The 22,049-nt window shown below is 42.5% G+C and overlaps 2 protein-coding genes across 2 annotated transcripts in view; one reads left to right on the forward strand and one right to left on the reverse strand.

Moving 5' to 3' along the window:
- Positions 1-1,933: 1,933 nt before the first annotated feature.
- On the reverse strand, positions 1,934-11,629 carry ube2m (ubiquitin conjugating enzyme E2 M). The gene is made up of 6 exons (XM_084071011.1): positions 11,300-11,629; positions 7,038-7,132; positions 5,003-5,041; positions 4,082-4,185; positions 2,182-2,245; positions 1,934-2,082 (listed from the first exon to the last, which is right to left on the reverse strand). Exons 1-6 carry the CDS (start codon positions 11,412-11,414, stop codon positions 1,942-1,944), a joined length of 558 nt encoding a protein of 185 aa, XP_083927137.1. The 5' UTR covers positions 11,415-11,629; the 3' UTR covers positions 1,934-1,941.
- An 8,282-nt stretch (positions 11,630-19,911) lies between these two features.
- The window catches only part of fbxl19 (F-box and leucine rich repeat protein 19), a gene marked incomplete at its 5' end in the record, with an annotated part of 24,396 nt that continues 22,258 nt past the window's right edge, over positions 19,912-22,049 (forward strand). Inside the window, one exon of the mRNA XM_084070766.1 lies at positions 19,912-20,097. Within this exon, the coding sequence (XP_083926892.1) occupies positions 19,912-20,097 (186 nt within the window). The remainder of the gene's footprint in view (positions 20,098-22,049) is intronic.

Here is a 22,049-nt window from a genome sequence, read left to right on the forward strand (position 1 = left end):
AACATGGATTCCGAACAGGCCTACAACTCTTTCTGACCGTGGTGTTAAGGCAGGGGAAGTGTGTGCTGAAGCCACTCTTATTTCAGCTTTAAACTGATTAATTTGGCCGGTGGAAAGAAAATCTGTTTAATATGCTTGGTAATATGACTGATTCACCGGGAGTTTTTGTACATTACAGAATGTGGCTCCCTCTAGTGGCTCAAACGTTTCTCTGGTATTTTTCTGTAGCCAAGTACATTCTGCATAGGATGATGTCATACTGTAGCTGATGGGAGTGTCACCTTGTAAGAACTCTTGATGCACAACCCGTTAGAATTGGTAATTTCAGTCACCCAGGACAACCTTGCCGTGAGAATCATTACCAGTCCAATGCTGTGGCGCATTTGACTCGTAATGAGAACATACTGGTTCTCTCACCGCCGGTCCAAATAACTGCCCTCTTCTCCCACTTTTACCAGGTAGTTAATTGCATTCGGTCGGTGACCCAGAAAGATTAGACCCTGATTGAACTCTGACAGTAGTCACTAGTCAGAATTCCAGGATTATAGCTGAGGAACCTCTGTGCCAAGACAACACCCCTACTTATATTTTAAGTTTGAAAACGTGTTATGAGCTACGGTGGTCTTCAAGCTCCACACATCATGGCCCAGTCATCTGTAGCTGGCATACACGGGGATGTGGACATCAACATAGTTATTATCATTCAAGATCATATTTTATTTAACATAATTCAATGTTTGCAGTCAATGTGAACGGCTGGGTTTTCTTTCATCCTTTTTTTTTTAATATACACAATAGAATCCTAACATTTAAAGCCCCTCCCCCCTCCATCACCCTGTTGCCCCCACCCCCTTTGAAAATCTAAAGCCCTCCCCTTAACAAAAACACAAAGACCCCCCCCCCCTCCCCATCCCAACCAGCCCTGACCGTCTTACTGATCCTGCACGTCTAGATGGTCTGTCCGTCTCCGCTGATTAGTCAAGTCCTTACACTGTTTGTCTATGGCGTATGTATGTGTTAAGTTGTGTGTTGTGTGAACCTGTAAGGTACATGAGGTGGTGAGTCCATGACTCACATTACGACTGTCGCCAAAGTATGTGTGTATGTGTGTGTGTGTGTGTGTGGTCAGTAATGCTCATACGTCTCCCATTCAGGAGTGCTAGCTGAATGTGACTTACAAACACTCAGCGAGTCTTAAGGAGAATGGGAGTGAGAGGTGTCTGTCTTCTTGTCTGTCTGTCGGTCAGTCTGTCTGTCTGTCTGCCAGTAGGTGGATCAGTTGGCATGTCTCTTTGCACAAAAACAAAAAATGAAAAAACTAACAAAAACAAGAAAACAAACAAAAAAATAAAATAAACTTGTGAGGGCTTCATTTCAATCATCATCATCATCGTAGTGGCATTTACCAGCATGATTTGCCCGAGTAACATTCACTGACCCCCCCCCCCGCCTGCTTCCTCAGGTTCCTCCTTCTTCACCTCCTCTTCTTCATTTCCATGCATCCTTCCATCTCCTCTCCACCGCTCCTTCCTTATCATTGTCCTCCACTGCGATCCATCGCATCACTCAGGTGTGTGTGTGTGTGTGTGTGTGTGTGTGTGTGTTTGGTGGTAAGCTGGCGTCCCCAGTGATGTGCAAACTGTAGAATGCATCTTGGAAGTAGAAGTAGTAATAGAATGAAAGAAGAAGAAGAGGGGGGAGGAGTTCTCTTTCTTTTAAAACAGAAAAAAGCGTCTTCTGGCGTGCTGATTCTGCCGCTTGCTGGGCTGCTGCCGCCGAGCAAGGCAGCGCAGTAGAAGGTTGTTTGTTTGTTGGTTGGTTGGGTGGTTGGCAGGGGTGGGGGGGGGGCAGGAGGTGGGGGCGATGGTATATGGAGGGTGGGGAGGGAAGATGAAGGCGAGGCGACTGGGGTGCGGGGAAGGGGGGGTGGGTGTGTAGACACTATTTGAGACACCGCTCAAAGTAGGTGGCGCCCACGTAACCCCCTCGCAGAGAACGCTGTACGTTCTGCTCGAACAGCCGCCGGTTTGTCTGCAGGACCTCGGCCGCCTCCTTGTTCAACGGATCCTCTGGGTTAGGCTCCTACAGGGGACGAGAGGAGGAGGAGGAGGAGAGAACATTTATTCCACTGTGTCATCAATAACGTGGAATGAAATGAGTGCAACGTGTCTATATACTCACTAGAAATAGATACTGTAGACCATAGATGATGGAGTTTACTGTCAACACAGGCTTCCAGTCCTCTCTGGGAAGAGCACAAAAAGAGCAATTATTTTTTTCCCCCGTTGGTGTGTGCATGACTTATTTTTAGCCATGCTGGCGCAGGGCTGACAATGTCTTGTCATTTCGTCCATCTGTCCCACACTTTGGCCTTAAACACGATATCTCAAAACCTACTGGCTGGATTGTCATGGAATTCACTTCCATGATCTACAGAGGATGAACCATACCGACTTTGGTGACCCCATGGCCTTTCCTCTAGCATCACCCATAGTTTGAAACGCACGCAAGATATCTCTAAATCGAATGGATGGATTTGTCATGACTCAGCACAACCTCAAGGATTAGCTACCGGGTATCTTAGACTTTTATGAGACTTCCCTACATAACCCTCATGGTACAGCACAAGGCGGCAAGCGTTGATCTGATAACGTGCAGCCAGCTTTGTCTCCATTAAATAATTGGCAAATCCGGTTGCAAAATAAGAGTGGAAGAGGGAGAATCGAAAGAGGATTATTATTTATTTTTTTAAAGGAATTATGTGGGCAATTCTAGGGTTACGAATACGATGTTGGCTTTGTTCGTCGGTGTAAACAAAGAACACAGGTCTGTTTTGGCATCCTTCACAGCTGTGTATACAGCTTGTAACATGACACCTGCCTTTGGGGTTTATTCTGAATTTACAAAACATGTCTGCCTTTCATCTATTTCAGATTTGTTAACTTTTTTGCTAAGCCGCCACAGCGCTCCTTCTATTTGGGCTGTTGACAGACCTAACACATACTGTAGCTCCACCCATTCACCATGTTTAGTATCAAATGTGCCTGACACAGATGGGTTTAAAGGACAACTTTGTTTTTTTACAACTAAGGTTTATGTTTTAGCTTGTAATTAAAGTAAATAAAAGATGAGTGTTATTTTTTTTTAATTTACTGCTTTCTATAGTTTTAGCAATTTTCACCATCTTTTTTACAGTGGGCGGGGGCATTCTGTCCGGTGGCTAAATATGTATTTTTTTACACAATAACCCAGCGTTTTCTTTATTATTATTTATAGTAGCTCTTCTAGCCCCCAATAACTCACATCTGACCATCAAAGACCACAGGACCTTTTTTATTGTGTAAAAAAGACATATTTAGCCACCGGACAGAATGCCCCCGCCCACTGTAAAAATGATCGTGAAAATTGCTAAAACTATAGAAAGCAGTAAATTAAAAATAAATAACACTCACCTTTTATTTACTTTAATTACAAGCTAAAATATAAACCATGGTTGTAAAAAAACAAAGTTGTCCTTTAAGTAGCAAAAAATATTATACTAAGAGTAAAATAGCAGCCGAACTGTAATCTGTGCCTAATCACAGACTTTTATTGGCTGACTGGAGAGTCATGCCAACGCGTACAACAGAGACTACAGGGAATGGAAAATGGTGTAGAGCTGTAGGTTTTAAACTATTAAGACCTGAGGCAGATTCTACAAATGCCTTCTAAATCAGTAGTTCTCACACTTTCAAGATATTTAAAAAATGTTGCAGAGTGGCACAAAGTGACTCGCTGTGAGCTTGTATGTCTTCTATTTTTGAACAGCCAATGCAAAAATCTAAAATGACACAGATACTTTCCAGGTTTTAATGGGTTAAACTCACAAAGGCTTGAATATAAATAAATAAATGAATTGAAGTACAAGTGGTTGGCCCTGAAAGTGTAGATTAATTAAAAGATATGAACTACTGAACTAGTAAACAGAAATGTAAACACTCCCCCCTCCCACCCTCAATAACGTTTGAAGCTGTTTGTGAAAGCTGCTCAAGAGACACAATGGCGTTTTTAAGACACTGACATTGCGTATGAGTGTACGTACCTTAAGATATTTAGGCAAACATTTCCTTCCAGGTCGATGTTGGGATGATACACCATGGTCTCACACTTTACCTTGGGGGGATCATGGGGGTAACCCTGTCCTACCTGAAAACACACACACACACACACACACACACACACACACACACACACACACACACACACACACACACACACACACACACACACACACACACACACACACACACACACACACACACACAAGCCATCAGTCACAATGTGTTGACAGCTTTTTGAAATGTTAGCTCCCCAAGCAGTTAAGTTCTAAGAACTGTCCATCCGTCCGTCCATCCATCCATCATTTTGGTCCCAAACATCATATCTCAAAAGCTACAGGTTGGAATGCCATGGAAATTACTGTGCACTATCCAGGATGAACTGAACCGACTTTGATGATCCATTGACCTTTCCTCTAGCACTACGATTTCCACTTGCACATAAGATGTCTCAAAATCCAATGGACAAATTGCCATGAAACATTTAAGTGGGACTAGAGGCAACATCATGGGGTCAATGGTTAAGGTTCATCCCTCTGTCTTATGTGAATGTAGAATATATTCACCCCACCCCCCGAAATCTTCCCACAAATGTCTATGTTTAGCCCCACAGGTGAAAGCGCGGGGCTCTAAGGATGGCAATGGTTCAAACCCCTTAGGTCCAGTTTGGTGTACGGAGCAGCACTGCTTCTAGGGGCTGTTAGTGTGGCTTTTAGACACTTATTGTTGTTAAAACAAGGCTAATCAGATTGTTCTACAAGTGGTCACAAACAGAGATGGAGAAACAGAGTGAGCAAGAGACAGAAAAATGGACACAGAAACATTGAGAGATGGATTGAGAAGAAAAATAGGTAGAGAGAGAGAGAAGCATCCCGTCTTGATCCTCCCAGACCAGGATAACTCACCTTAAAGCTGAAGACGAATTTACCACCCTTGTAAAAACCCTGGCAAGACAGAGATGAGAGGAAATAAACCAAGTTAATAAATCTATAGTCCACAAGGCTAGAGATATACTATGTTTTAATGAGCTCAAGTCCCATGACTGGTGAGCAAATCATCTGGGTGAGTGGCTAAGAATGATAAAATTAAATAAAAGCTTTATCTCACTGGCTCTTATTTGTTCGCCCTGCCCTTCTCCCATCATCCGAATCAACTTTCAACCTGGCGTTCCTATTTTGGGCATGTCATTATAGGCGCAAACTTTCAAACATTTTATTTTCAAAAATAGTGAAAGTTGCTGTGAGCTTGTAGATTGGCTATTTTAGCAATTCTTCGATGAGGTATATACCGGTAGGTCTTCAGCGGTTAACTTGTCCCCTTAGCTCTCATTGTATCTGCATCCTAGCTAAGGTCACAGGAATATTTGGTGAACCCATGCCGTGACTCTGACCTTCACCAACCTTACTACAGATTGCTTCTTCTAATGTCGAATGAGTTTCTGCTCATTCCAAGTCCCTGTGGATAAGAGTGTTTGCAGTATTCCAGCAGACGGCAGGATTGTTCAAAATGACTGTGTATCGATAGTAGTGTGTGTACTCAAGAGTTTTGCTGAGAAACATTCTACATAAAGATCAGTATTTATGAAAAGACAAATTGACTTGAGACAGCGCTTATTTCTCCACATACTCAGCAGTTTGTACACAGGGAGAATGGGATGGTTCTGTGAATTGAGGAGGAAAGATGATACAGAAAGAATTACAAATGTGATTTTCTCTTTGCCGTTCTTATTCTCGGTGTAATAGGCTCCATTCTCAGTTTGTCTTTGGGGTCCAATAAAAGTTCACAGAGACATTAACCTTTATTTCCACGCTATGATTTAAAATGAGAAACAGGTCAGGTGTACATAGCTTTTCATAAATCCTGTCTCGTACGGAAAAAGGCAGAAATGTGTGCAGTGTGCACATCTATTTTGAGGGGATTCTTTTTTTTTGTGTCTTTTCTCCAATGTAGTTATTTTACCAATTCCCATGTGAACAGCAGTCCCTGCAAACCCCCAGTGTTTGCCTAGGGGTGGTGTACAAAACCACATGCCTCCTCTGACACACATGGAGTCACCAGCTGCTTCTTTCAACCTGACAGCGAGGAGATTCACCGGGACAGCATGACACAGGAGGTTTCACGCTACCTCCCCTAGATCCCCTCCCTGCTGAACAGGCCTCCCAGTCCCAACCAACCAGAGTAGGGCTAGGCAATATATCGATATTATATCGATATCATGACATGAGACTACATATATCACCTGGTATTTTAGATATCGGAATATTGTGATATTGCATAAGTGTTGTATTTTATTGGTTTTAATCACTTAGGACTTGTTTTATAGTTTCAGAAATTAGCACAAATTTAAAAAAATTACATATTTTCAAAATTTTCAAAGGACATTGATATTATGGTCACAATACGATATTATCGTCACAATAACAATGGAGGTATTTGGTCAGAATTATCGAGATAAAGGCTAGGCATATCACCTAGCCCTTATGCAGTAATAACTATACAATCCCCTGCGCACTTCCTACCCGCCAAGCCGGAGGCAACACTGTTGGGAATCTGTGGTGGTGGGGCAAGTGCTTCGTTGGGATGTTTGTACAGTACCAACTTTCATTAATATGGCCTCTGGTACAGTACATGCTGGAATGCTTGAATGCTGTATCATTCCTGCACTGGCTGGCACTCGTACACAGGGCACTCACTCTGCTAAGACCTGAGGCCAATTCTACAAATGTCTTCTAAATCCTCTTCTGAAACACTTATGTTGCTATAATATCAGTGGTTCTCAACGTTGTCATGTCAAGGACGCCGAAAATTATATGTATTTGGCCGCGGACCCCCATCTAAATATTTAGTTCCAGGGACCAAGATTTGAGTTAAAAATGTTTGCTTTAAAAAGAAATGGGATAACATGTTTAACAAGTTTAGGAAAAGTGCACAGTCACCGACCTCGTCTGGTGAGATGATGAGTCTGAAGTTGAGCAGGTCATCGTCATCAGGGAAGTTGATCTCACATGTCTTTGGCAGGTTCAGCTCATTGATGTCTGAGAGAGAGAATACAAAAAAAACAAGAATGTGAATGGAAAGAAGGTGAAAAAGAGAACGGAAAAGGGTTAACAAGAGATAGAAAGAGTCAGAGAGAGGGTGGATGCAAGTGGGCGAGAGTTATACAGAGAACAGGGAAACTAAGTAGTTATATGAGGTACTGCATTGAGATATTGCACTTAAAACGCAAAAAGCAGTTATTTTTGTCAGGAAACACAAGCACAAATTAAGCTTTACACAGAAGTCTGATTCCACTAAATAGAGGTGGAAGAGGTGACTTTCTTTTTTTAGAAAAAGAGTGGGAAACAAAGGTTCTCAGTTCGATCCCGGGCTCCCCGGGAGTTTGTGTCAAAGTGTCCTTGACTGAACTGAACACGTAACTGCTCCCGATGTGCACGTTGGTGCCTTGGCATGGTTTCCTGCGCCATCAGTGTATGAATGTATGCATGAATTGGGTAAATGTTATGCACATTGTAAATGTTTTGGATAAAGGCGCTATATAAATGCACCATTTACTATTTACATTTATTTAATAGTTAATTCAATGGCAGGCACTATTTAATTGGTTTTCCATTGTCTAGTCAGACAAATAAAACACCCGTGCATTTAGCATTCTGATGCTGGGAGAGAGAAAGAAATAATAAACGCTTCCTAAACCAGTGACTTAAGCAATCATTCAAGTTCAGTATTGTGGAAAGGACTTGGTGATGAGCCCACACTGCATGCGTAGCATAGCACACTGGTTCTAAACATGGGGTCCAAGGACCGCCAAGGGTCCTTAAGGTCGTCGCTGGCTAAATGATTGATAATTAGGGAACAAATGGACTTTTAAGGATGAAGGGCAAAATTAACACTTTTTACCGTGTAGATTAGGGTCCCAAAGATTAAAAAAAATGGGGGTCTGTGGCCTAATGAATGATATCAAACTGAGGGTCCTTGAAATTCATAAGGTTGAGAATCACTGGCACAGCACACTCCTGGCCAGTGCCCCGCCATCTTTATCTGTGCTGAATGGACCAGATGCCGGCTGCTGGATTGGAGCCATTCTAGGCTTTCAGTCCATCCCATTGATAAATTCCCAACTGGCATTGAGCTGGCAGAAGCTGGTCTAAGGTGTGCCTTGGCACTTTTGAAAAAACAGTAACAGACTCCCTCTCATGTGAAATTAAAAGAACATCCATCAGAGATTGGCTTCAAGACTGACTGCATGGAGGGATTAATAACTGTCTGTGAAATGAAAATAGAAAAGGGGTGGATGGGTTTTTAGAACACAACACACCAACAACAATAGAGGAGATTGAGGGTGGAGGCGTGGGACGATGATGATGAAGATATGTTTAAAGGGATAGTTCACCCAAACATAATAATTATGTAATTCATGTACTGCAGAGGTTCCCAAACTTTTCCACGCCATGCCAAGGACCCACAAATAGCCATAGCCTATGTCTGCGACAGAAAATATTGAAAATAGCCAATCTACAAGCTCACAATGTGTCGCATTGCGACAGGTTGTGAGCTTGTGGATCTGCTACCCCCCTCTCTTGAAAACCTGTGATCTACTGGAAAGATTGATAGTTTATTATTCATTTATTACTTCTCACAGAGGTTGCAAAATTTCAACACAACTGCCAACAGTGACCAGTCATTTAGTTTTTTTAAAAATGGCAAATAATTATACCAAGAGCTCCAGGGAATTGTGTCTAAATCTCAACTTACACAATTGTACTTTCTGCTTTGCACATTTGATAACAATGAATGAAGATTTAAACTAAATAATTTTCCACTCACTTTTGTAGGTGTTCTTTTATTTTTTTTTAACTCTAGGACTTCTCACTGTTGGCTTCAGTTGTGTTGGAGGAAGCTGCTATGACGTTCTGCAAACTCTGACTGTTTTGTGGACAGAGGAACTAACTACTAGTACTAGATAGACAGAATTTTGGTGGTGGTAAAATACACCTATATTCTCTGCTGATCCTACAGGGATCCCCTGGTGAGGGGGGACATGATGATGTATGGGTGGAAGAGGAGGGTAAGCCTACATAGTTTTTTGGGGGGTAGAGCTGGGCAATTAACCCATAATCTATCGAAACCGATATTTAGAATTTAGGGACTTTCGGGACTTAATCTTGCTCATGTAGGTTAATCGAGATGCAGGTTTTCTTTTGGGATATTTTCTTATTTATTATATACTGTACCAAGGAATCAAATCAAACGAATTCTGATTTATTCTTTTATTCTGATTAACCACGTAACCATGTATTACACTTTGTGGTACAATGGTGGCATACAAAAATTGTGAGAAATAGACTATCTACAAGCTCACAACAAGTCGTGTGCTTGTAATTCGGCTATTTCCACTTTCTTTTTTAGTATAATCGTTTATTAATCCTAATCGAGGCAAAAGTTTGAATAATTGTGATACTGATTTGAAATTTAAGTCATATCGCCCAGTCCTAGTTAGGGGCTTAGTTTCCTCTCCTGGGTAATATGGTCATGATCATTAGCTCTGTTGTGATATACTCTTCCCACGTGTCTGTTCCACATGCAGGTGGAACAATGAACAGAGCGGACACCACTCCACAAAAGGACCTGATGAGGCTTTTTGCTTGCTGGTGAATACAAGGACGCTCGCCCCAAAATATGCTCGGCCCGGGTCAAAAGCGGGCGACCTCGGAACGGTTGCCACCAGGTATTCCTAAACGTAACCTCAGTAAAACTATGCCTTAACCTAACCTTATTCCTAAACGTAACCTCAGTAAAACTATGCCTAAAAAACCTAACCTTATTCCCAAACGTAACCTCAGTAAAACTATGTCGAAACCTAACTTTATTCCTAAACTTAACCTCAGTAAAACTATGCCTAACCCTAAACGTATTTCTAACCTTAACCTCGGTAAAACGAAGCCAAGAATTCAAGAACCGCTGGGGCGAGCGGTCCATGGAAAAAATGGGGGCGAGTGTGTTTTGGCTTTTGGGGTGAGTTCTGGTTACCCTGCTAGTCCAACCACTAGTGCAGGAGATTTAACTTACTTTACATTTAGCTATATTGTGGTTATGTAGCTGACAACGTACCTTTTCTAGGATTACTTATAACGAATATGGGTCATCAGTGTCTTGCTAAAAAGGACATTACTTAGAAGAACATGTTGATTATTGGACAGTGACTCTAACCACTGTGCCACATTGTTCTCTTGTCGCTCCACACCTTTGTCAATCCCTAGAATTAGACACACTATGTTCTAGAACCATATTGTGTAAAGTACAAGTCATGGTGCAATTTTCCAATGACGGTTTTGATGCCATGGTGATTCATCAGTCCTTCATGTGAAAACTGATGACAACTTACCCATATGCAGGTCTTTAGGGGTCCACTTCAACTAATCTTTGGGACAACAATACTAGTATGTAATAAATTCATGGTGGTTTGGTTTATAACTCTTTACACAAAGTGACACTTGGCATCATAATAACTACAGAAAATGTTGGTCTGTGTCCAATTAACTTGTTATAAATGGCCCTTGTAAAACTGCAGACAAAATACGAATTTCGTCGTTTGAATTAATGATGACGATTGTAACTATATTTCATGTTTGATGAGAAGAGATGTGACGTACGTTCAGACGGCTGTCAGTCATCCGGGTTGTTGTGAGTGATTTTATCTTACATTATCAAACTAATAACGTACAGTCCTCCCTCTAATCACAATTATGACATGTTGATGTGATGATGGCTCTGTCAAAAATGTTGGCTAACAGAGCTAGCTTGGAAAACAGAAACCAGATTTTGGGTTGATTTTATAAAAAATACATATAACGACCATATCAGATTACAAACAGTGTAGTTAGTGTGTGTTGTGGTCATTACTGTGTGTGCAGTGGGCAGCTTTAGAAACGCTCTGCTTTGGGTTTAATCGCTCCTGACGACGTTTGTTTTCAAATAATATTAGCACCACCAGCCCAGCTCGCTAACGTTAGCCGGGGTAGCGTAGCATTCGAAGCTAACCTGAAGCTAGCGTGTGTAGCCTGAATGGCTATGCTATGCTCGGTCACTTCTTGCCTCGTAGTATGTGTGTTTATTACCAGCCCAGAGGGTCCGCCACAGAGCAGATGTAGCGGGGACAGAGGGCTTGTGTCTGGGGTAACAACCCCCCAGCCAAGCCTGCCTACCTTTCTGTATTCGTAGCTGGGCCGCACTGGCTTTTTTACCCCCGGCTCCTGTTCTGTTTCCTCCAGCAGATTCCTCGTCTTTCTTCTGCTGCTTCAGAGAAAAGAGCTTAATCATCTTCAGTTATTTTTTGGATTAATTTTTATAATTCCTATAATGTGTTTTAACGTGTGTCCCCCTTTTCTAATGTACGTAAGGCCGAGGTCTTTTTGTTTTATCCCCCAGTTGTTGAGATATTGTTGAGGAGGGCTAAATGAACTCTACAGCACCGGAGCCGGTGCGTCTCTCTCAACTAATTGCACTGTTACTGTAGGAAGACTGACTGGCTGCTGCTGCTGAGCTAGCCTAGCATGCTAACTCTAGCAGGAGGAGGAGGAGAGGCCAGCGGGGGCACGAATTATGTGACAGGGATGCGTCAGTGACGTCATCTGCCGCCATGATGCGGAAGTGGGCGCCCGAGTTCAAGTTTTGATTGATTGATTGATTGATTGATTGATTGATTGATTGATTGATTGATTGATTGATGTACTTTATTTAGTAAGACATGAGAACAACAGTACATGGAAGTACAAATTCACAATACGAGGTCTACTAAACTGGAAGACTCATAAAAGCACTTAGCTTGTTTCAAATGAGTTCCCCACACACAATTATAATAAATCATGATGACATATAAGAGACAGACAGATATACACACTACTATAGAATGTCATACAATCAGTTTACAGGTTACTGGTATGAAGAGTGAAAAATATGTACAAAAGAAGAAAGAGAGAGGGGGGGGGTAGGGGGTGGGGTAGGTTAGGACTTGACTTGGACAGGGGCCATCTTTCAATTGCAGCCTCCTGAAGGTGTAACTTTAAGGCAGTTTTGAAAGTGAGTAGGGTTTTACACTCCTTTACTCCTTTTGGTAGGGCATTCCACATTTTTGATGAATAGCATGAGAACGAGTTAATTCCCTTTGTTGAGCCAAATCTGGGTTGAACATGATTTGTGGAGCTGCCTCTGGTGTTATGATCATGGACTTCATTAACATTTTGGAAGTATTTTGACAAATACAGGGGGATCCCAATGTTGTGGTGTATCTTGAAGACCAGGCCCATAGCAAGTTGCTGTACTCTGTCCTCAACCCTAAGCCATCCAATCCTAGCAAAATGAGCATGGGTTAGATGGGCTTTGTGATTGAGGCCAAGTAGTAGCCTTACAAGTTTGTTTTGGGATGTTTGGAGCCTTGTTTTTAAGGCCTTGGAGGTGTTGTGATACCATGAAGTGCATGCATAATCATAGTGACCTTGTATGAGGGCCCCTGCAAGAATATTCAGAGTATTCTTACTGACTAGACGATCAATCCTCCACAAATAGCGTATTGCTTGGATGACCTTTTTGTTCACTTTTTCTGCGTTTTTGTTACCGGAGAGGGTTGCCTCCTAGAACCCAGGTAGGTAATTTCCTCCTTTGTTGTGATAACATCATCACCCACTTTGATCGTGAAACTCTCAGCCTTGCTAAGGTTAGGACTGGACCCAAAGAGGATGGATTCAGTTTTACCCAGGTGTAATGAAAGCTTGTTGTCGGAGAGCCAGATGCAGATCTTGTTGAGTTCAGTGCTGAGAGTTTTCTCAACCTGCAGCCTGTCCCTGTCCGAGACCAGCAGAGCCGAGTCATCTGCGAACAGGAACAGTTTGCAGTCGCAAGCTGAAGACATGTCATTCACATATATCAGGAACAGTAAAGGTCCTAGTATACTTCCTTGAGGAACTCCACAAGTCACTGGGAGGGGAGGGGACTGGGTGCCGTTTACTTCCACCACTTGCTCCCTCCCTTCCAGGTAGGATCTCATCCAGTTTACTGACGTATCATCAAAACCTATTGCTTTGAGCTTATTGATCATAATTGTGTGATTAACGGTGTCAAGGGCCTTCTGGAGGTCCAGCATGACCATGCCGCAATATTTGCCAATGTCGACATCTTGTTTGATAGAGTCGTTCAAATAGAGAAGGCATGTGTCAGTGGAGTGGTTTGTTCTGAAGCCAGATTGGAATTTGTAAATGAGATTGTTCTCGGCAAGGTACTTATCGATCTGTTCATAGACTATTTTTTCCATGACTTTCGAGATGGAGCTTAGAATAGAAATAGGGCGATAGTTGCCAATTGGTTTTTTGTACAGAGGGGTCACCCTTGCTTTTTTGAAATCGTTAGGGACCCGTCCCTGTGTGATGGAGAGGTTTATTGTGAGAATACTTAAATCAGTTTGCAAAAAGGTGGTACAGTTATACAATAATGCGAAAAGGATAACACAAAAAGCCCTGAGGGCTTGTTTCCGTTGTGTTCTTATGTGTTCAATTCGAATACCAAAACGCTCGCCCCAAAATCGAATCTGGGAGGAATGAGATCACTGTATGGAGCTCCCTCTGGTGTTGTGCCCATGGGCGTTTCTCACTCTTTTGAAGTATTTTGACAGGTACATGGGCACTGGTCCCTTGAGTAGGCCAGTTGCTGTACTCTGTCCTCTGAGCGGTAACCGGAAGGATCCTGCCCAAAAATGGTATTCTTTGGTTAACTTTCTTGATTACTTTTGTTGCCATTTTATCACCGGAAAGATTGTTATCTAAAATACAGCCCAAATAACAAGAGCCGCCCTGACTTCGTCGTACGCAGTTGCGCATGCCACGGTGTCGCGAATCGAAAACCTGATTTACAAGCCCACACGATCGTTGTCTGTGCAAATCCGCGCCATCAGGGCCCCACGAGGGGCTTTTCACTCATTTCATTATTAATACAATTTGTTGATTTGACAGGTCAATGGACAATAAATACTGTACTACAAATAGCTAATACATTTAGTTAATAGACTAATATACATCTGTAGTCACGGATTACGTGGTGTTTTCTACGATCTGTTCCATTGTTCCAATGTGTGTTTATGCAAAATGAAATAAAAAAAACAATGGAAATTAAGAGGTGGTTAAGGGGAGCAGCCCATATAAAGTTTAGTATTATAAATAATAATAATAATAATTATTATTATTATTATTATTATTAGTAAAGCTGAAGCTCAGGACAGCCCTCTGAGGAAGCTACACACACTTCCGCCTGTTTGTGACATCACTGGCCCATCCTTGGTATGGTTATTCTAGGCACAGGGCAGGGGCAAGGCAACAATGGTATAACTGTGGGAGGGAGGGAGTTGCTAAAACACAGACTTTGTTTTGTTATGATAATGTGTTTGCTTTGCCTTTTTAGGAAACTAAATTGGTGGGGTGGGGGTATTTATATTATAGATAAAGTACTAGCTGGAGTACACAGCCAATTTAGCTGTTTCACTGAACCAAACCATTTTTGGAGAGAAAACTCCAAAAATGGTCAGACAGGTCCTTGCCTAAACCTATATCTGTGGCTAGTGGTGCAAAAGGTTCCAGATTGCTGGTAGTTTACCTTTTAGCACTTTATGGTGAAGGTTTCCTGCAAAATTGCGTGTGTGTTTGTGTGTGTGTGTGTGTGTGTGTGTGTGTGTGTGTGTGTGTGTGTGTGTGTGTGTGTGTGTGTGTGTGTGTGTGTGTCAGTCTGTCAGAGCATGTACAATATGGTTTTGCAGTCACAAAAATACAAAAGAACACTGAAAATGAAAAAACAAAAGATGTATATGAATATTATTATTATTATTAGTAGTAGTAGTAGTAGTAGTAGTAGTAGTAGTAGTAGCCTACATTCACATTATGTAGATGCACGCCAGATTGTGGATTCATATCCAGCACAAAAAACAAGAGTGAAAATTCAGTTTTTCAAGAAATAACAAAACCTTTTAGCTAGAGCAATTATTAAATTACTTATCCTAACTCTGACGTCCCTGATATTCCTTCTCTCTCTCTCACACACACACACACACACACACACACACACACACACACACACACACACACACACACACACACACACACACACACACACACACACACACACACACACACACACACACACACACACACACACACACACACACACACACACACACATTTGCGACTACAACTCCCAGAAATCCCAATGGCTGTGTGACGCTCAGTCATGACGACATCAGGAAGAGGAGGGGCGTGCATATTTTCACTCCCCATATTTTATTTACTCTATTTATTTATTTATTTCCGAGGGCAAAAATGGAGAACGATAGTCACCTATGTGATGTAACGTGAACACGGAGGATTAAACGTGTCGTATTTGATGTTGCTGCCAGCTGACACACACATTATAAATCCACATACACACACAAACACATGCATGCACACAACAAAACACGCGACACGAGCAACCCACCACACGCACAATAGAAAACGAGAACAATAGACAAAACTCAGCGCGTTTTTGTGTTTCATTTTGCCCACTTTTTCACTGGAATTATCCGGCGGGCGCGTGTTACGATCTAGCCGCGCACGTTTCCCGGGGAAACGTTTTGTGTCATGATTTTAAGTACAATGCGTGCGTGTTTTTAAAGAGAGGGAGGAGGAACACGTTGTGAGAGACGTGTGTATGTGTGTGTGATAGAGAGAGAGAGAGAGAGAGGAACGAGGAGGAGAGGGGGGTCAAAAAAGACACACACACACACACACACACACACACACATACACCACCCCCCTTCCAGTTTATTACCATCGATCCAGATTGGTACAATCATCTTCCTCCTCCAAACACACATCTAGGTTACATGCATACAGTGAATTAGCCTGAAGGGGTGTGTGTGTATGTATGTGTGTGTGCTAGGCTGCTGGTAGTGTAATAACAACATGGGAGACAACATGTGAATGTGTGTGTGTGAACTGAACGTAGAGAGAGACACAGTAATGTGAATGTGTGTGAACAGAACGCAGAGAGAGAGAGACACAGCTTGTGAATGTGTGTGTGAACTGAACGCAGAGAGAGAGAGAGACACAGCTTGTGAATGTGTGGGAACTGAACGCAGAGAGAGACACAGTAGCAGCAGCAGCAGCAAAGCAAGCAGCAGAAATAACATGTGAATGTGTGTGAACGCAGACAGAGACACAGTAATGTGAATGTGTGTGTGTGAACGCACAGAGAGACACAGTAGCAGCAGCAGCAAAGCAAGCAGCAGAAATAAGGAAGCGGACAGACAAGCAGGGGCTAGAAACCCGAGCTAACGTTGGCTAACTGGTGCCTGGTGGCTAATATATCATTTCTAATGAGCGACCAACGAGTATGCGACTTGATACGAAGAGGTGAGTGTTTTGGAATTTATTTTATTATTATTTTTTTTTTTTCCTCCAAAACTCACACACACCCACCACCCCTTCATCATCGCAGTGTATTAATAGTAAGATTTTCCAGTCAGTGGGTTTGATTTGTAATGATGATGGTGCTGAGCAATAATGAAAGAGGAAGCATATTGCAGAGAGAGGTTGAACAGTTGGAACAGTTACTGTCTGTTAGCTTAGTGTGCATTCATTGCTGTTATTACGAGAACGTAACGTTCAGAGTGTGTTACTGTATGTTTGTATTAAATTGCTTATTATGTGTTCTGTTTGTATTTTTTAACACACAGGTTCTGTCTACACACACACACACACACACACACACACACACACACAGGGCAGTGTATGGGAGCTAGCTGGCTTGGCTGCTAGCCGAACAGGCTAATTTTATACTTAGTCGCGCGAGCCTAGTCTGTGTCGCTCGAGACAAATTACGTATTTATTTATTTTCTCAACTGAGGGAAAAAACTGTCGCGAGGCGAAAATTACGTCATGTTTTGTCTCGAGCGACAGGCTCGCTCGCGCAACGACAAGAGCATGAATGTATGTCTATGTGCTGTGGAGCGGCTCTTAGGAGCCAGATGATGCGCATCATCATCTTCCTCATCATCCTCCAGATTCTGCTAACTTGTGTGTCTAGCTAACACAGCAAGATGATGTGGGGTTCAAACCTCACATAATCTAGCTGTGTTAGCTAGATGATGTGAGGTTCGAACCCCACATCATCCAGCTGTTACATGGATGTGGGGTTCGAACCCCACATCATCTAGCTAACACAGCTAGATGATGTGGGGTTCGAACCCCACATCTGTCCTGTGGTGGTGTGTGATGTGTGCACTGCAGTCATGTTCACAGTCACACACACATTATCATCATATATTCATTACATTGTATAACACTATCTGTGTGAAGGTATGATGATGAGTAATTATTACACACACGCCTGTGTGTGTGTGCTATGTGACGCTAGCTCATTACCATAGCTTGCTAATAATCAAGCCAGTGGTTGTGTGTGTTGCTGCGGATTCTTCTGTGGGAGCCATCTGTAACTGTTATATTGGGCTCACACACACTCGTTATAGTCGTGGATATTTTTACATTATGAATGCTTTATTACCGCTGCCTGTGTGGCTGGAAATATTAATACGTCAGACTTCTGTAGGCAGAGCTTTTCTAGGTACTCGAAATACATTTGGTGAATGAACGCTCGCTGTGGTGGAGGTGGTCAACACACACACACACCCACCACAACCTTGTCAGTCCTTGTCATTAGTTAATTTGTGGAAAGATGCCCTCTTGGGAGAAGCCGGTGCAGGCTCCGTTGAAATGGCTCTTGCGGTTTCATTAGGTGATGCTTTTATATGTGGAGGAACTTTTCATCCCCTGTGTTTCTGCAGTGTCACCCTCTCTCTCTTGCTCTCTCCACCCCTCTCTCTCTCCTGCTCTCTCTGCCTCCCTGTCACAATTAGGAGACCAGAGTGAAGCGCGCGCACACACACACACACGCACACGCACACACACACAATTGGAAAGATAGGAGTCGGAGATGTAGGCTATTCTCTCATCCTCTCTTAATTATATCCTCTCTCCAGTGTGAAGGGGCTGTACCGCATCCTGCTGGGTACTTCTCATTTCACTGTGGAAAGGGTGATTCTTAACCACCTGCTCTTCAGAAAACTGCTCTCTAATCAGTCCTCATGTGTCCTCAGAAGACATTATACGTTTAGTTTTTTTCTTATCCTGCTGAAGATCTGAGATAGACTGTAGTGTAGACATACACTCAAGCACATCTAAAGACACCCAAAGAAGAATGTTTGTTTTTCCAAGTTATATCCATTGGTTAGATACAAATCTATTTCAAATGAACCCCGAGTGCACTTTTCTTTTTTTATCTAAACACAAAATGCTTTAGTCCACCTCCATAACAGAAGTGAAAGGTAATTTATCTACAGTAGGTTTTAATGATAGAGGCAGTGCACCAAGCAGTGTCCTCTCCTTCTCCGAAACAGGTGGGCAGGCGGTCTTTCCATTAAATGAGTTTCTTTAAGCTGTGGGTCTCAGACAGACGTACCAGGAAAATAGGGCCCAGAGTCGTTAGATCACTCCCCAAAATTCATTACTCAGTCTAATTGCTTTCCAGCCAACCACATAAAACAATAGAATAACGTAGTGTTGACCATTACAAAGTGGATGGGTAGAGTAAACAAGCTCGCCAGCCAGAACAACAACTCACCACCATATAGCTGGAGGGATGTTGCTCTGCTGGTCCTAGGACAGGTCACAGTTCATTTATTGTGGCTGCCAGGCATTAAAAAAAAGTGAAAGAATCCCATTACAATACATTCGTGTTTGCCTCTGCAGCACATATAACAACACTTAATCGATTTAGAGATGATTCACACAGCCTGTACAAAAAAGAGCTGACAAGCAAATCTGTGAAGCGCACTACGATTTGTTGCTGCGCCAATGCCACTAAGACTAATTCCTGTACCTTTTTATTGTACTCAGTGTAAAGAGACTGAACAGGGAACAGAGAGTCTTAACTGCTAGAAAGTTGGACCTGGCTGGCGTGGGTCCAATGTTTAGAATTTTAACTTAATAATCTAAGCATCAAAGTACATGCATGCTACTGAAGTGGAACCAGATTGGGAATTATTTTCTTGCCTACAGGGCACATGATATGCTAAATCCTAGCATTCACATGCCAACTGCCCAAACAGATTTTTTTTTAAATGTAAAAGACCCTGCCACTAGAGAAGTTGTTTAACTGTCAAAATGGATAGTCGTCGAGTAGGTAAACACAAACCCATATTTATCAGTGTTAGGCAGGCTAGGTGGCTTAATTCTCAGCCCTGGGTGGTGGACTCGTTTTGGAGCCAGACCCTGAATCAAAATTGTACTTCTTCCAGCTTCATAGAAACTCCTTGATACAGCTAAGGGCTTTAACAGCAACCTGCCTGTGTGCTTTGTACAGTATTGGTAACTCTGTTTATCTGTCCTTCTGTCTGTTCTGTTTTTGCAGTTTCTTGCTCTCTCTTCCCCCATCTGTCCTTTTTTAAATCAACTCTCTTATTCGTCATGGTGGCTGTCCTGTCCCTAGTGCACACAGGCGTGAAATTAGCCCATAGATATAGTAGAGATGGAGACTGTAGAGTAGACAGAGCTGTGTTTTTATTATTGTTATTGAGTGTAACATACCATGTACAGTACATGTGTGTGGGTTTGCTGTCACTCTGTCTGTTTTAACTTATTCCGTTGTGTGTTATTGCTCTCTCTCTCTCTCTCTCTCTCTCTCTCTCTCTCTCTCTCTCTCTCTCTCTCTCTCTCTCTCTCTCTCCTAGCTGACTTGTTAGGGGATGTCGGGCAGTAAGGCGCTGGGCGGGGGGGCAGGCGGGGGCGCGAGGCGCAGGAGGACCCGGTGTCGTCGCTGTCAGGCCTGCATGCGGACCGAGTGCGGGGAGTGCCACTTCTGCAAGGACATGAAGAAGTTCGGAGGGCCCGGCCGGATGAAGCAGTCCTGCCTCCTCAGACAATGCACAGCGGTGAGTGGGACACAACGCGCACAGAGACACAGCAGCATAACAGCACTTGTACTGTAAGCATGGTGCAGGTGTGTAGCACAAGGATTCGATTATGGCCGTATCAGTGGCAGGGTTGGGGATTCCAGCAACTATTTTATCAATTCCTTTTTTGATTAATCTAACCGAGAAGCACGGGAATAAACCCTGTGTGTGTGTGTGTGTGTGTGTGTGTGTGTGTGTGTGTGTGTGTGTGTGTGTGTGTGTGTGTGTGTGTGTGTGTGTGTGTGTGTGTGTGTGTGTGTGTGTGTGTGTGTGTGTGTGTGTGTGTGTGTGTGTGTGTGTGTATATTTAAAAAATAATAATGCATCAACAAATAGATGCAAACACGAACAATTAGTCTGATTAATCCTTTTTTTACTTTGGTGTCAGGCAAAAATGTACAATGGTGTCAGGCAAAAATAGCACATAGCCACATAACACAATGCATCACACCGCGGACGTGTTGTGAGCTTGTAGACCTGCTATTGTCTGTGTTTTGGAAAATATTTTCAAGACACGTGTGAGGATTTGCTACTCGTCTCACTGGGGGCCACCCATGCAGAAAATGCATGTTTTCGTGGCCCATGTAAGAGGATTGGGTGTCCATCAAAGGGTACCTGTAGCATGTACCTGTATAGGTACACATATACACTCAGTACATTCATAAGCACACATGCATTCATATACGAATTTCATATAGAAGGTGCATGCACGGGTAAACGGGTGAGGCATGGCATTTGCACCGTGAGGAGTGGTTGAGCAAGGCACAAACACTGGTTCACACAGATAGATGCACAAAGATCTTCGTGTTTTGTCTTTGTGTTGAATAGATATTATGTTACTCTTTCTTCTTGAGTGTCTTATAGCATGTATTATAAGCTTTGATTTGTAGCTCACGAGGTACAAAAGGTCTCTGGCAAGGATACTACAGACACACCTTTCGATTAAAGGTTGAAGAAGCTATTTAAGAGCAGACACTGATTTAGCAAGCCTGAACTTCTCAGTTAGGTCGTCCCAGAGTGGAGGACCCCTGACATTAAAGGCATTCACGGTCGCTCACCTTTGTCTTCAGCTTCGACTCAAGAACAACAAGCAGGTTACCATCTGAGGCTGCACACAGATTCTCATAATGATGTAATAACTTTAAAATATAGGCCACATTAGGAGCCATGTCATGAAGCGCCTTTTCAATTTTTTAAGAAAAAACGTAAAACCTAAAACAGAACAGACCAGTTAAGCGTGTTCTCTCCTCCTGGTTTTAGTTAAGTCTCGTTGCAGCGTTAAGTACAAGTTGGAGATTATTAAGTGTCTTTTTGCACAAGACATATTAACACACCAACAAAGAGAGTAGGCATAAGAGGACAAGAATCTAACGTTTTCTTATCACCACAATCACCAAATACTCTGTGCAAGACTTTGTCATGACAGAATTCTAGAGTACATTCATACACATAATTAATTACGTACTCATGAGAGTGTAACAGGACCACAAATAAGAGTTTTAACAAAGTGTTATTATGACATTGTCCTTATTTTAAAGAACGGAGAGCATATGACATAACATTATTATGTGCTGTTCTGTTCCAAGTACTCATTTTTAAAAGAGGCTTTGATTCATTTGAAGGATAAAGTTTGGAGAGACCCCCATCAGTGATCAGAAAAAGTTCCATGTTTTTTTCACCATGACAACGCTCCTTCACACACCGCTGTCTCCATTCAAGACTTTTTGGCTGCGAAAAACATTCTTGCGATACCACAACCTCCATATTCACCTGCACTCTTTTTTTTTTCTGCTCTCAAAAAAAAAAACTCAAATGAAGCTGAATGTATAAGGAGGTTTGATGCTATTCCAGCCATCCGTACCAACGTGAAGGTAGAATTCTGGCATTAGTTCAGAACGTGGCAGGAATGTTGAAACATTTACATAGCATCTG

Source organism: Gymnoscopelus microlampas (assembly GCF_963454915.1).
Source record: "Gymnoscopelus microlampas genome assembly, chromosome: 11".
Taxonomy (NCBI): Eukaryota; Metazoa; Chordata; class Actinopteri; order Myctophiformes; family Myctophidae; genus Gymnoscopelus; species Gymnoscopelus microlampas.

Excerpts from the sequence above, each read along its gene's own strand:
- ube2m (XM_084071011.1), bottom strand. The coding sequence starts at position 11,414 with ATGATTAAGCTCTTTTCTCTGAAGCAGCAGAAGAAAGACGAGGAATCT. Across the intron at positions 4,186-5,002 it reads AATTCGTCTTCAGCTTTAAG|GTAGGACAGGGTTACCCCCA; the intron begins GTGAGTTATCCT and ends GTGTGTTTTCAG. Across the intron at positions 2,246-4,081 it reads GTTTGCCTAAATATCTTAAG|AGAGGACTGGAAGCCTGTGT; the intron begins GTACGTACACTC and ends TGCTCTTCCCAG.